Source organism: Vanellus vanellus (assembly GCF_965231255.1).
Source record: "Vanellus vanellus genome assembly, chromosome: 2".
Lineage (NCBI taxonomy): Eukaryota > Metazoa > Chordata > Aves > Charadriiformes > Charadriidae > Vanellus > Vanellus vanellus.
Window position 1 is genome coordinate 71,071,305 of NC_138906.1, and position 13,565 is coordinate 71,084,869.

Sequence of the window (13,565 nt, forward strand, 5' to 3'; positions counted from 1 at the left end):
TGGTTATACGACCCGAGAGCTTAAATGTGGTTTCAGAAATGTTGCTTCGTATGGCCAAACTTTGCACAGACACTGTTCTGTCAGAGCTGCAGAGAGAAGGTTGAGAGGGGATTTTGGGAGGCTGACAAACCCTTTCCCCTGTGGTTTTGTCACTCAAGAGAAAGATTCTTTTAGTGATGATTTTGATGCCCTTCACAGCAATCCACAGCCCCCCACGATCAGCCTTATTTCTGCTCCGATGGACACAGAGGGGGGAAAAAAAAAGAAGAAAAAAAGGGAGTTCCGGTGCTACCAGTGCAGGCACTTGCAGAAATGGGAGTGACCTAACAGATTTAATGGGAGGAGCTCCGGCTCCTACACGTAGGGATTTTCCCTGTGACGGGGCGCTTCAAGATAAGCCGTCTGGGGGATTCCCCAGGCTGCCTCCAGAAATACCACTCTAAAAGCTGTAGCAGTTTCACTCTGCTCTCAGAGTCCGTCCTGCGAAGAGGCACGCTGTAGCTGCTCTCCGATTTGAAGCAGTAAAAGCCATGTCTTTGGTAGTCTACGCTCTGCTCATCATCCTGTGCAACGGTAAGTGGGGAGCCTTGCATCTCTCTTTCTGGTCTTTCACAGTTATTTTGTGGGGGTATGTTTTGGGAAGACGGGAAAGATTACCTTTTTTAAAAGCGATGTGTATCTGTGCTTTGCAGTTTGGTGTTTGATCCATGGGGTTTCTGTGGTGGTCCCAGACATTGCTGTGAGGTGTACTGAAGAAGTGCTGCTGCCCTGTAAAGTTCTTCGGGACTTCTCAATCACCTACCAGACAGCATCTTGGTATAAAGTAAGGAAAAAGCCTAAGTTACTGCAGCAGTCTGCTTTGCTTTCCTATCCGATACTGGCTTGTCTTGTCAAAAATGGGTTATTTTATGAAGAGGCATTCTCCTGTCAGTGCAGCAGAGATAAGGCAGCAACGAAAGCATTTGAGCAGATCACGGAGAACAGGCGTTTTCCGTGTCATTGTAGACAGGCTATTTGAGCATGATCCTTGAATTGCTCTTGGCCTGCTTTTCTATCTAACTATTGCTGGTTTCCAAGGATCAGAATTCAGGTGATGCCCCATGCCCAGCCTGCCAAATACTACTCCAAAGAGGAGTCTTTCCAGGATTTTTCTTCAGAGCAAAAAATGGCATTTAAACCTTGCAACATCAATGATGTTGTCCCTTGGTTAATCTTCCCCCAAACAGGGGCTGATTTTTTCTTTGAAACAGAAGAACCAAACAACTACTTGCTATTCTTTAGGAAGATTTGGCTAGTGGGGATGGGCTTAAGGGCAGGGTATGAAGAAGGCAGGTGGAGAGCTAGAAATTCTGAGTTATCTCTTTGCAGTCACAAAGTAAAAGTCACATCTTGACTGCCCTGATTCAGAATTCCCATCTCCAAAGCAGGAGAACCTTGCTGACCATCTATTTGCAGAAAGGGCTACAAGGATCAATTGGCTAATGAGCAGAAAAGTCCTGCTCAACACTTTCAAGATTGAATTTGTCATAGAGAGGCAGAGTTGCCCAGTGGTTGAAGAAGTGGCTTTTGACTCGCTGTATAGCACTGTGTATTTGCATCTCAGTGCATAGTTTCAGCTTACAGTGTGAGCCAAATTAACGGGGAAAAAAGGAAGGTTTTCTCCCCCATTTACCACTCCCAGCCATACACACCTACCTCTTACCCTGGGCCAGTCCTGGTGGTCCTCCGTTTGCCTGTTAAGTCAGCTCTCTGTTGCTTGTTGTAATAGTGGAAAATCAATCTGTGAATAAAGATTTTGTGGATTACAGAGTTGAATTACTTTCCCATGTGATGGGAGAGCAGTGGAAGGGAAGGGAAAAAAACCAACGTATTTTTGGTGGGTGAAACTGTTAATTCATCTCTGCCAGGACATAAAGCCACGGCCTTGGCTTCCCCAGCAGTTTGGTCAGATATAGTTTTAAAATTATTCCCTACAGTAAACCAACAAACATTGCTATTAGATAGGGCTTCTGTGGTCGAAACTTGAAATGCATCTGAGTTTCAGTGCTAGTATAACAATGAGCATCTGCCTACTGACTAGATGACGCCTGCAACCCAAAGGTACCTAATGCTGAAAGAGCTGTTTCGAACATCTGGCTACCTGCCCATCAGCAACTGCAGCATCTACAGTCTCCTTCTTTTTCCAAAATACTGAACTAAGCACGGGTGGGAGACAGAAAGTAGAGAATAATGCATTTGGTTGAACATTACTATGGGAGCTGGGATAGGCATCAACTTACACTTTTTTGCTTTCTCTTTCAAAAGCTGGATAAGGACATGTATTTTCCATACAGATAAATGCTGATTGTGTAAGGCCCCGTGTTTCCCACAGAGCCATGGCAGGTCAGGGAGCTCATTGCAGGCAAACCATGCAGTCTGGTGGACCTGGAGGAGTTGAACAGAAGTGGTAAGGGGCAGGGAAGGAGTAAACAGAGAGGTTGACTGGATCCCCAAAAATTCTCCCCCAAGCCAGTGTTGGAAGTCAAAAAAAAAAAAAAGAAAACAGTTTCAGCAGGCTGAAGTGTGGGGATCCTCCAGAAGCACATCCTTGTGAGTTCAGTGGCAGCTGGGAGGGCCAGGCAGCAAACAGGAGCCAAAAGCCATTGCCCTGATGAAAAAGTGTAAGGAAACCCTGTAAACTCAATTCTGTATTGTCTCATAGCTCTTCACAGTTCCACCTAGGCACAAAATGACCGCACGTGCAGGGGAGGGTGGTATTTGATGATGCCTTTTGTGTGTGCCTCTTCCTTGGCAGCCCTCACTAGTGCTGCTTCCCTTTGCAGCAGTCAGGCTGTTACAGTCCAGACTGCCACTGCATGTCCCCTGCCCTGTCCCGCCAATCTCCTCTCCTTCAATGGACTCCTTGCTCTTCCTGCTTCAACCATTTAACTCAGGAAAAGGCTGCCCATCATGACAGGATCTCAAGCTTTTTTCTCCGCTGGCACTGCCGAAACTACAAGAAGTAACAAAACCTAGCAAATCTAACAGTCTTCAACTCTTGCCACCATCCTTGGGGGCTGATGGCACCAACCATGGTACTGTAGTCTTCTGGTTACTCACCCCAGAAGAGATGTGGGAAGCAGGGACAGGCAGTTAATGCCACTCTTGGTGATGCTAGCCCAAGCCACAGTCACAACCATATTAGGAAAAACACAGCAGCAAAGCTAAAAAGCCTGACTCTCCGCTGGAAAAATTAATTTAGGCTCTGTGTTTTGTGCCAAAGAAGCAATACTTCTTCTACTTGTGGGGCTAGCTAAATAGGCAGCAGCTAGATCCTCCCCTCCCCTCCCCTCCCCTCCCCTCCCCTCCCCTCCCCTCCCCTCCCCTCCCCTCCCCTCCCCTCCCCTCCCCTCCCCTCCCTCCCCTCCCCTCTCCTCTCCTCTCCTCTCCTCTCCTCTCCTCTCCTCTCCTCTCCTCTCCTCTCCTCTCCTCTCCTCTCCTCTCCTCTCCTCTCCTCTCCTCTCCTCTCCTCTCCTCTCCTCTCCTCTCCTCCCCTCCATCTTGCTGGCACCTCTGCATGCTCTGACCAGTTAAGGGGTACTTTTAAATAGTTTGTTACGATTTGCTTAAAAAAATATATATATTATTTAAAAGTAGTTGCTTTTTCAGTTCTGTATGGAGAAATAATTGTTTAAAGGAGTTAATATCATGGTATCAAAATCCAACTGGATGTAAGGATTGCATTCAACAGTTCCTTTTCTTTTGTGCTAATGTCTCGCGCTGCAAGAAGACATGCATGTGTTTAACCTGTCGTGCGCCCAGTATCCTTGGAGCTAATTAGATTATTCGCATGCATGAAGTCACACTTGTAAGTAGTTGTGTGCAGAATCAGGACCACAGTCAGTCAGCTCAGACAAAATGATTTTTAGGTAGAAATACTTGAGGTAGGCAGACCTAGCACACTCAGGAGAAGATGGAGCACCAAGTCCTCTTCCAGCCTGGTAGAGCTCTCATCCCATTCACTATGTGGCCATGGAGAAGTTACAGGCTTTGTAGAGCAACCTACATGCCATAAAACGTATATGAGCAGTGTGGAAGTTTGCCAACTGAGAACTAAAGACTAAGTCATTTTTGCATACGCACCCAGGCACTGGGAACTGTATATGGAAATACTGGTTTGGATCTGTACGGCCCACCTATGAAGAATCTAGGTCATGAAACTTACCTTTCTGCCTTGTAGGGCTATTGAAAACTGAACAGTTTCTCTTTGTGTAGCACACTGAAAATGAGAACCACTTCCTAAAACCTCATAACTATCACTTTATATCCAGTTTGAAAACCCGAGTTTAAACACACACAAATGAAGTCCCAGTGGATATTTTGCTACTTTGCTCATGTGATAGCCAGAAAAGTCTTAATCTAAAGCAAATCTTGAGGAAGAGGAAAGAAGGCTGTACTTCAGTAGAGAGAAGTCTGTTAACTTCATAACACTTCCCTGAAAAATATAAAATTGTGGCAGAGAGGGGAAAGTAATTTTACAAAACAAGAATAAACCTTAAAGACATTTAATATTAATCACACCTTCCTTCAAAGGAGATGACTTTTGCTAAATGCGCATAGCTATTACCTATTAGCCTAAGTAAATAGTTGCTAAATTACTTCAGTCTAATTTCTAACATACCTGAAGAAATGCAGTGAAATGCTCCTCAAACATCTATTCAGCTCCAAGTAGCTCCAACACACTGATGATTTGGACAAGAAGGGAGCAGTGGAAAGGATTTCAAGACCAAAACAATTCTTTTGCCTGACATGAGCTAGTGCTGGATGCCCTTAGCTAAAAAAAAAAAAAACCAAACAAAAAACAATAAAGAGGCTGTGTGACTGAGTCAGAGGGCTTTTCCAGCTGGCTCATGTGTCCCATGCAGTTCTTTTGCTGTTGTTTTGGGGTTGGGGTATGGTTTTTCTTTTCTTCTTCCTTTTTCTCCTCTAAAGCACAGTCAGAATTCACTCCCATGCGCCCACAATTTATGTCTGTTTTTTTTCAAATTTAACATTGGTATCTCTACGTGACACTGTATAGGAACCATATGGATGCACCTTCAGCACTAATCAAATGTGAAAGTGCTTTTGTGCTGAAAAATACACCTATTAAGTGGTTTCAGCTCAGTTGTGATTCATTATATGTTGGCTATCGAGCATTGCCAGAATTCTAGATATTTTGCTTCAGAAAATAAATTCCTTCTGGCTGTATATATTTTTTAGATCTCTTTAGCAGTCAGAAATTTCAATGTGGCCGTTATTCCCAGTATAATTTTAAACTAAACCATTTTTACAATCATCCCACCTTCAGAAGAAAATAAATTAACTTTAACACATTCCACCTTTAAACTGACATCAGTTTTGGACCTGAACCATTTTGTTTGGAATAAAAATTTGCTTTTATGGGAAAAGTGGCTTATATTGGCACTTTGATTTACCTGGGAGCCAACGTACCACCTTAGTCTGGGAAAAGTTTGATGAGAAAAGATATTTAACGAGAGCAGAGAATATGAGTTAACTTAACAACTGCTTGCTCTTACATGTACATGATAAAATTAAGTTTTAATTGTTTAGTTGGGTGCAAGTACTACAGCATGGGTGAATTGGCTTTGTTTAGTGGCACTATCAGGTAATGTTGTAGCAGTTTTCAAAACTGCAGCTAAAACCCAGCCAGCTAGGACCAAGCAAATTGTTCCTCCTCCTTCTTCCACCTTGTTTTTAGGTCTCTGAAAAAAGATACTTGCTGAAGAGCACTTAAACTTTGGAGGCCTAATTATTCTACCTATTTCTTGTAATTCCTCCAGTCACAGAGCGGAAATGTATCAGCTCAGCGGTATTTTCAATCAAACTTATCCCATTTTAATATCCACTGGATCACCACCACTATTCTTACCAAAAAGCTCCGGGCTAGGAGAAACTTAAGAGGAATCAGTCAATTGACTAGAGAATACAAGTGGGAAAATTGCAACCTATTTAAACCAAGTGTTTCCAAGCTTTTGGGAACTAGAATAACTCTCAATTAAACTCACTAAAATAAGGCAACTAGAGCTCGTTGCTCAGGGCTGTGTTCAGTTGCATTTTGAGTATCTCCAAGGATGGAGACTCCTCACCCTCTCCGGGCAGCCCATCCCAGTGTTCAGCCTCCCCACCATAAAAAAAGTTTTTTCTTACGTTTAAATGGAATTTCCAGAATTTCAGTTTGTACCCATTGCCTCTTGTCTGGCCTCTGGAGGCCACTGAGAAGAGTCTGGCTTCAGCTTTTTTATCCCCCTGGCAATCAGGTACATATTGATAAGATGCCCCTGAGCCTTGTCTCCTCCTGGTTGAGCAGTCCCAGCTCTCTCAGCCTCTCCTCATGTGTCAGATGCTACAAATCTTTAATCATCTTTGTGGCCCTTCACTGGACTCCAGTATATCCATGTCTCTTTTGTGCTGGGGAGCCCAGCATTGGACCCAGCACTCCAGGTGTGTCTCACCAGTGCTGAGCAGAGGGGAGCGATCACCTCCCTCAGCCTGCTGGAGATGCTCTGCTTAGTGCAGCCCAGAAGGCTGTTGGCCTTCTTTGCCACAAGGGCTCATCACCGGCTCATGGTCAACTTGGTGTCCACCAGAACAGCAGGGCCTTTCCAGCAGGTTGGCCCCAGCCTATTCTGGTGCCTGGGGTTATTCTTCCCCAGGGGCAGGACTTGGCACTTCCTCTTGTCAACTCCATGAGGCTTCTGTCAGTCCCTGTCCTCAACGTGCCAAGGTCCCTCTGGATGGCAGCGCAACCCTCTGGCATATCAGCCACTCCTCCCAGCTTTGTATCATCTGCAAACTTGCTGAGCACGTGCTCTGTCCCGGTGTCCGGGTCGTTAATGAAGGTGTTGGGACAGTGTCAGCCCCTGGGGGTAGCATTTCCTCTCATTGCTATGGAGGTGATGGAAAGCAACAGACTTAGCCCCCCCCAGCTGATTTCTGGAAAAGCCTGTCACAGACATTGCTGCCAGCCAATGTATATGTGACAATAAACATAAACTCACATTCCCTTTGTTGTTTAATTTTCTTAATGGGCAGCTTTATGCAGGTAGGCGGAACGATGCAGCCAGGCTGCAGGTCCCCGTTTCCCAGCGAAATTCTTGCTTCCGTAACCCCCAGCAGCCAGCATGGCAACGAGACCCTTTTTATGCAAATAGATTCAGTAGCATTTCTACCGGTGCCCGCACGAGTCACGATTTGCTTTTTGAATTTTGGTAAAGCCACTAACAGCAAACATGGGAGCAGGAAAAGACCACCTCCCTTTCCTCCTCCCGTTGGCGGTGGGGAGCCGGGGGAGCCGGTGTGCTGCAGCTCGCTCGTCAGCGCGGTGGAAGGGAAATGAAATGCAAACGAAACGCGGGCGGAAAATACTTTGTCGCTGATTAAAGAAGAGGATGGTCCCTACACAAGTGGATTGCTGCCACCAACAGCATTCGCTTCAATCCCTCTAAGCTTGTGTGGAATTAATTAGGTAAAACCCCTAGCATTTACCTTGGGCTGTGGTATCACCTGGAGGACACTTGGCATGAATTAGTGGTGGATTATCATAGGAGCTTGAGCTGCGAAATGATCTGTCTAGTGAGAGTCTGCCAAGTAATTCACAGGAGGTGGCAAACAAAGTGGCATTTTCGTAATTTTAATTAGGTTTGGGGGGAAAAGAGGTTAGTTTGAATAGAGCAAGAGGCAGAATGATGACCTTACTGAGCATCTCACGGACTTCCTTTTACACAGCTGGGATATGGGGACACACTCTGCAAATTTGCTCAGATGTTTCCTTGCTATTTAGAGAATTAAGAAGAGAGGTGTTGATGGGTTTGTTTTTTTTTTTTTTTTTTGATAAAATAATAGGAGATCAGATTGCAGTGGAAAAAGTGTTGGTTCAGGCATGGGAGAAAGGGTTGCTGTGACCTCTGAGTAGGGATGGATGCGCTGCGTGTAGAGGCTGGGAAAATGCCACCAGATGTCTCTGTAGCCTAAAAAATGTAGGGAGGCTGCTGGGCACCCAGGCCCCAGCACGGACTGCCTTGCCTGCCTTTGCTCTTCGGTAAAGATTTAATGGAGAAAGAGCGGCACGCAAAGCCCGAATTAAACCCATACGTATGAACCGTTCCTCCTCCCCCCAAAATGCAAAGGTTCGTGACCTCCATCCAGATCGTGACTGGTTTGTCCCCAGGTGAGGGAGCCAGATTTGGCCACAAGGAAACTTTTTCTTCTGTTTTGGGGAAAGGCTGTTCGTGCAGCTTCGTGGACAGTGCCTTTGCCTTACACTGAGCGGGTCTGTGCACGGCAGAGTTCTGACTTTGTTGTCTCCAGGGTCACCGTCACTGTACTTGTGACAGCAACTGGGCACCTCGAAAAGCTTTGGAGGCAATAATCTATCCTATCCCTCAGTGTCCCTATAAAATAGGAAAGTTAAATCATTTACCAAAAATCTCACTGGGAATAAGTGCATGGTCAGGCACAGGATAGATGGACTTAATTTACTTCTCCCTTATATTAGCAGTGGTGAATACAATTGCATACAGAAAAATCAAAGTGTTTTCTGATTCCCAGGTCTCAGCCACAAGAATCACAGCACCATTTACCACCCAAGACAGCAATTATTCATGCTACCAGTGAATTAAAAAAAAAAAAACCAAAAACAAACAACCAAAAGATAAAAACCCAACTAATTCTCTGTGTGTAGCTCAGACCTCCTATCTGGATTTTAGGGCAATACGAAGGGCAGCCAGGCTGGTTCTCTTTATTGCCCTGTGGGCAGTTTTAAATTTCACTGAGGAAGGGGGCGGTAAGGGAAGGGAGAGTGGCAAAAATTAGATCCGAGGGAGGTCAACTCTATCCATTTAACTGCTATTAACCCACTTGTAACCAGAGCTGAGCCCAGCCCGGGTATTAGAATTCTTCTGGCCACATCTCTGACAATGTGCAGGGCCCAGAAATTTCTAAGTCCCTGTAGCGCAGTGAAGTCCCTACAGCCTGAAACCCACCATAGATACTGCTTGTCTCATAGCTGCTTGGCGCTGAGCGTAGTAAGAAAGAGAAGCTGGGGTAAATTCACTGAGGGATTAAAAGGAAGAAGGTACTTTCTTCCCTCTTGCTGGGTAAAGTGTGGAAAGCCCCAGGGAATTACTGCTCTGTGTTTCAGTTGATGCACTAAAAACCCCCAAACCTTTCTGAGAAGGGATCTTTACAATTATGAAAATGTTGTGCTTTACTCTGATTCCCCAGTTCCTGAAAAGTTCCCCAACTTGCAGCTTGTTTTACACCATTTTAGGGTTGCAAAGTAACAGAATATAATAGAGCATCAGGCCCGTATTTCTCTCCAGACTTCTGAGTACTCTTTCCTCACGCTTTTCCCCATGAAAAGGAAACCAGATACTCCTAGACTCAGTATGAGAAAATTGTGCTAATTTTAATAACTTACAGTGTAACTGTTATACCCTGATGCAGTAGCTGTACTGATAGAAAGTAAGCACCAACGTGCAACCCAAAAAATGTGTCTATTAAAACAAAATAATAAAAATAAAAAAGCCTTGGCTTACATTAGTTATACGTTTTGGCTGAAAAGCTGAGCCTTGGACTGTATGAGCTGACTCTGGCTCTGCTGGGCCACAGAAAGACTGAATTCATTACTCGGGAAACCTTCATGGAGGGCACGCTGCCTTGAATCCCAGGGAGCAACCGTCGATGAATAAGAATGGACACAGGCTAATTCAAACCCTTCTCCCATCTTTCAAATCAAGTTAGTGATTTCTCTCTTCTTTGTGGTTCTCAGCCAATTGTCATTTTCAGTGCATCCTATCGCCCCGCAGTACAAACTGTTCTGGGAATACACTTCATTCCTCCAGCAGCCTCTCAGCAATGCCAAGGAATGTAGCTCTTCTGGTTACAATTAAGAAATTCAACACACAAATGCTCCCCAAGTGCACCAGAACCTGCTTGTGACCTTCACGCAACCGAATCTGGAGGAGTCGAAGCCATTTTTGTTCTTCAGTTGCAACAAAGAGCGGAGGGGAGAGGAGGGGGGAAACCCCCTGGATCCCCCAGAGAGGCACCGTGGTTTTAGGGGTCAACTGCACAGAAACTGGCACAGGGTAGCGCCGTTTCCAGGGCTGCGTTCCCACACGGACCTCGGGGCTTGCAGGGTCGCTGGGAGGATGCCAGCCTGTGGCTGGCAGAGCCGGCGTGCTGCAGCGTGCCTGCCAGGGCCGGCAGGTTTAATAATTCCCAGCCGCGCATGGCGGCAAGCGTGCTGGCAGGGGGAGCGCAGGCAGCGGCGGAGCCTACCTGCTTGCTGCCACCCTCTCCTGGGGACACCTGGTCCCCAGAGCCACCGCTAAGCAGCTGGCTAGGCTGCCTGTTGCTGCCTGAGTGCCACCCCTGTGGACTGCCTCTCGCTGTTTGAACTCTTTTGGGGCCTCTGCGTAGACACCGTGAGAGCAAACTCTACCGCTGCCTTTTGTCATGTTACGTCTCCACCAGGATTGTGTCCTGGTGAGGGAGGTTAAGAAGCTATTACAGAATAGCTCTATAGTATCTATTTATAAATATAGTGCCTATTTAAGCCAAAAAGCAAATACTTTTTGATTGCGAGCATGAATGTATTCAATGCTTTTTAGGTGCTTCCCCCCCTGCCTCTCTTCAGCCTCTGCATTTTCCGCCATAAGCTGGCTTTAAAACTCTCTTTCCCCTAAAACTCAGGATGACACCGTTGCCCAAGACGAGAAACATATTTTTGTTTTCCAGATGGCTGGCGATGGCGAAGGAATAATATGGAAAGTCCTTGATGTGGAATCTTATTATCCAAAAGAACTTGGGGGGTCCCTGGAGCTCTCCAATGACACCTTCTTTTCACTGAGGATCAAAAACGTGACCAGCCAAAACAGCGGGACGTATAAGTGCACTTTGGGGGAACAGAGTGGAGAACGCAATCTGAGCAGCACAGTCACATTAAAAGTAACAGGTACAGTACAGACTCTTGACTGTCCTATCCTCCACATGGCATTTCATGAAGGTAATAGTTTAAAAATATTTTATAAACACCAGAGCAATGTTAACACCTTGCTTTACATTTTAGGTTGCTCTGGAATAGAAGATGAAAAATTAAAAAAATACAAAACTGAGCTTTTCATGCTGACTTGCCTTGGGATCTTTTACTTGCTGCTCATCTTTTTTACCTGTGTAAGTAATTCCCTTTCTCATAAACAAACCAACCAAAACCAACAAGAAAATCCCACTCATTTTCTCTGCTAGCACCACCTTAACACAGCCGGTCAGAAGTTGGTGTTCATACTTAATTTATGATCAAATCCTTTAAATACTCACATGGTATTTTCAAAGCCAGAGGAAACTCGGGTGCATGAGGAACACCGGATGGAGTTCCAACAAAATAAAACATTTCACTACACCCTGATCTAACTCAAGCCAGACAGTTATTTTCCTGCACCCCGCTGCCCGTTCCTGCTTCCAGCTGCTCTGAGTGCAAGCTACTCTTCAGTTTAAGGGCACGTCAACTGCTCTTCTGGTTTCGTACTTGGAAACAGCATTTGCTCGCGATGGAGGCACAGGCCCCTGGGATCCCTTCCTCACCTATGGCATTGCTTTGTGTAGCGGCGTGACGGACAAGGTCATGTCCACCTATTTTTTGCCTCAGTTTCCATAATGACACGGTGACAATCCCATTTCAGATGGGCATTTTTGCAAAGCTCCATCTTTCTTGGTAAAGAGACATTTTAAGATCCTTAGAAAAGAACCTCCTTGGGGTTTTATCTGTACCCTTAACGCTGGCTGATAGTTCTGGGAAAGGTGGGGAGAGGAGGTGTTTGGGAAGGTCACTTCACAGAAGCCAAATTGTGCTTTCTCTGTCGTAGTGGTGAAGTCACCCCCTCGTGCGGAGGTCTGCACCTCCTGGCTTTGAGGTAGCACGAGCCTTTGGTGTCGGTACAGCGCACACACCGGCTGCGTTTCTAATTAAAAACAAAATAAAACCAACCCCAGTGTTTTGGGAGGTCAGATTTAACTTCTGCTGCCTATTTCATATTTGCCTTCTTGTTTTGTTCCTCAGCAGATGAATCATAACTGTTGATTGGAGAATATCTAATTAGCTGCAGCTAAATGTAGCTTTTCATGTATCTTCAGGGAGCAATTAAATTTATGCCTGTCTCTTTTTTAGATTGACAATCCTGCCAGTAATTTGTGCCATTCAGACTAAAGTTTGACAAGATAAATCTTGTAGGAATTTGTTAGGATGAAAGTATGAAAGCAAGGATATCACTCAGAAGAGACAGATGCCCCTGTTCTGCTCAGTGTCCTGAAAGAACTTCAGCTCTCTAAAGAAATCTCTCCTTCCCCTTGCATAAAAAAAAGTCCCAATTTTACTGGTGCAGTTGTTAAGAAAAAGCAGAGCCACGTGGTGAAGATAACCGCTCTGGTGGAATTAGGTGTATCTTACTCTTGGGTGAGGTCCAGTCTCGGGTATCAACCAAGCTTTCATCAAAGTTTAATATTGCCCTGATCTCACAAGTGAGCTTCATTATTTAAAATGCCTGTTAAGTTCTTACAGGTTGCTCGTCCTCTCCTCTAGTGGAGGTCGTACCTAATCTCCACTAAACTTCACAGTGACATTAAGTTTAAGACTGGTGTCAGGACTGGGGCTTTACCTTGACAGTTTGATGAAAATATTTTGGGCACTGACCTGTATTGAAAGCAGGTGGAAACACACTTGCAAGAGCTTGATGCAAGGTCTGTTCATATGAAAACTTGAATTAAATAAATTTCCTTTTGTGACTAAGGCTTTTGTCCTATAAAGCTCCTTGACTGAGCAAGAAGCAGCAGCTTTTCTTTGTGTTGAGTGATTCTGGCGACAAACAAATGGAAAAGGTGTAATGTATGTTTAGCAAGGAGAAAAAGCAACACTTTCAAACTTTAAAATAAATTGTCTTTCATAGGAAAGTTTTAAGCTTTTCTTTCTGTTTTCTGTTTTAGACGTGCCTAAGAAAAGAGAGTATGTCTCCCAATTATCAAAAAAACAGACCAGATATGAAACACATGCTCACCCTCATCAATGTACATGAAATGACAACTTTCCAGGATTTAAACAGTGACAACACTTGCAAAAATGGGCTTACTTCAAGTTCTGTCTAAGCTGACGCTGCCAGGACCGTGGGCTCATCAGTAAACACGACACGAGCTGGATGGCTGAGTGGTACGGAGAGGAAATAAATGATAGTATATGGCCTCTTCAGAATAGCCTGAAAGTATAGGTAACCTGTCAGTGATCTGCTTGTGCTGGACAAGCCTTCGAAAAACACTGTTATGCACTACAGCAACTTTTAGGAGTTAGGTGGCTAAGAAATACCATTACAGCTACACAACGGTGTTACGATGCTGTTACGAAGTTGGTATCAACTTTATTTCACTCTGCTGCGCAGCCCTCTTGTTCTGAGTAAGAACGCTCCTGTGATATGAAACCCAGGTTATAAGGAGGCCGTGGCAGCGCAAAGCCAGGTAATCAAGCTCTTCACTGAACC

The 13,565-nt window shown here is 45.0% G+C and overlaps 1 protein-coding gene across 1 annotated transcript; it reads left to right on the plus strand.

Annotated features, from left to right (window-relative positions):
* Positions 1-530: 530 nt before the first annotated feature.
* Positions 531-13,179, plus strand: CD83 (CD83 molecule; the record flags this gene model as incomplete). The annotated part of the gene is given in 7 exon segments (XM_082499394.1): positions 531-573; positions 693-823; positions 6,251-6,252; positions 6,254-6,299; positions 10,783-10,999; positions 11,114-11,217; positions 13,021-13,179. Coding segments are annotated over 7 exon segments (702 nt in total).
* Between the last annotated feature and the right edge of the window lie 386 nt (positions 13,180-13,565).